The 2,036-nt window shown below is 39.2% G+C and overlaps 1 protein-coding gene across 1 annotated transcript; it reads right to left on the bottom strand.

Moving 5' to 3' along the window:
* Positions 1–1,118: 1,118 nt before the first annotated feature.
* LOC143626069 (protein PHYTOCHROME KINASE SUBSTRATE 1-like) lies at positions 1,119–1,790 on the bottom strand (the record flags this gene model as incomplete). The annotated part of the gene is made up of 1 exon (XM_077096245.1): positions 1,119–1,790. A coding segment is annotated over one exon (672 nt), but the record flags the coding sequence as incomplete, so codon positions are not given.
* Between the last annotated feature and the right edge of the window lie 246 nt (positions 1,791–2,036).

Below are 2,036 nucleotides of genomic sequence, written 5' to 3' on the forward strand. Positions count from 1 at the left end.
TCACAGGCAGGGCACGTGCATAGGTTACAGTTGGTAGCGTGTTGGGCCGGCTAAACCCCTTGGAAACCTACCTTCGGCTATAAATACCACAAATGGTATGATCATCTCATCTTATCATATCTTACTACATTATCATCATATTATACCTGATATCTGCTCTAGCAATCTCTTAATATACTTTTATATTTAAAGAGCAATCTAGTCTGATTCTCACGCCGGAGGGTGGTCACAAGGAGGAACCCCCCCCTTCTCAGTGACGAGCTCACGGTGTCTGTTTTGCAGGTTATCAGAAGAACCATCTTCCAAGGGTCTAATCCCTCGTGGGAAACATCTCTCCAACCCCCAGGTTACTAGTAACTTGCCCGGGGTCCGATTAGTGTTTCTTCAGAACCAAAAGTTCAGCTTTCACAAAAACATAAACGCAATTCGTCGTTTTTTGTTTCGGTTAGGTTACATCTATTTGGATTCTTAGTGTTTCCTATTTTGGATAGGTTCTTTGGATTTCATCCACACCCGTAGCTTAGAGTGGTTCATGTGGCGCACGTTTGATATTTTCATAACTTAATGTGTCGTAGATGAGTGTATAAATTACCGTTAAAAATAATATAAGTAAGATTATTGAAACAACATTAATGTTTGATTAGTATTTTATTCTATTATCCATCAACAAATATATATAGTAGAATTAAATTCACAAAGAAAACTAATGATACACAATATTTACAAACTTTAGTAATTATTTTTTTAATAGCTAGTAATCTACTCCTAAATTTAAACCTTACACTCATCTCCTCGTACAACCCGACAGAATACCCGAACGTTTCTTTTGCTCGTCTTTACTATCCTTAACCCGACCGTTCCTTCCTAAATTTCTCCGACCCCCGCCACCTGTCCATACCTCCTTGTAATCCGAGAAATCTGCGGCACTCGCAGTCACGACGCTCCATTCGATTGCTAACCTCACTAGGCGCGTAACAACTTAACTCCGTCTTCCCATGACCAAAAACCGAACCGTTTCCAGCCGGCGAAAAACTCTCGATCTCAAACAAATCCCAGCTCGAATCACTCTCCTGTTGTACATTCTGCTTGCCGAGATGTACATTCCATCAACTTCCACTTTACCCGCCAAATTCCCAGATTTTGAATTCTGGGAAGCTAAAGTAATCATTTCTCGTCTTCGTCTCCGCCACTTTACTCGACAACTTCTCGGTCTTCACTCGGGTATTATCACTAGCATTTGATCGAACACTTGGTGTGCGTATATTACTTTGACCGGTTTTCGAGTAAACGAACATTTTCTCATCGATTCGAGTCGATTTCTTGTTCATACAATCACACCCAAACCTACCCAGAAACGTTCTAGCTATGCTCCCGTTTCGCGGGAGCAACGAGCTGCGACTATCGCAGCTGGCATTTGATCGAACACTTGGCGTGTGCTTGTTTTGCATGGATTTTTGATCAAATTCATCAACTTTCACATCTTCTTGTTGCAAATTCTTTGTTTTATTAATAATATTAATACTATTAACAAATCTTAGATCATTCTTGTTACACCCATCTTCGATTTCGCCTTTAAAGTACTTTTCGGCCCCGAACACACCAATTTCCTCGTCGAATTCTTCGCCTTTCTTCGTGAGCTTTCGAACCATGTTTTCGTCGGTTTTGTTCAAATACGACGAGAACGAGACGTCGCGAATGTTGTTTCGGGTTTGGATGGTAAGATTGGCTTCAAAAGATGAACCATTAGCATATATTTTGATAGAGTAAACACGACAATAATAATAATAGTATTATTATTAGTAATGAAACTTATAGATATAAAGTGATATTGAACGAGATTGATGAATATAGTAGTTATGATGATATGCAAGTTGGACAAATGACAACCATTGGTGTTGCATGGAGTTATTGTGAGAAAAAGATTAGTAAGGTCCACATGCATATGTTGTTTTATGAACATATAAATTGGTCAACTTATTTTGGATGGTTATTCTTGTTTTGAAGGTTACTCTATGATGGTGTTTTGAAACCCGGGT

The sequence above is a fragment of the Bidens hawaiensis genome, unplaced genomic scaffold, assembly GCF_021521415.1.
Source record: "Bidens hawaiensis isolate Kalapana, Puna unplaced genomic scaffold, B.hawaiensis_p1.1 tig00004282_1, whole genome shotgun sequence".
Classification (NCBI taxonomy): Eukaryota; Viridiplantae; Streptophyta; class Magnoliopsida; order Asterales; family Asteraceae; genus Bidens; species Bidens hawaiensis.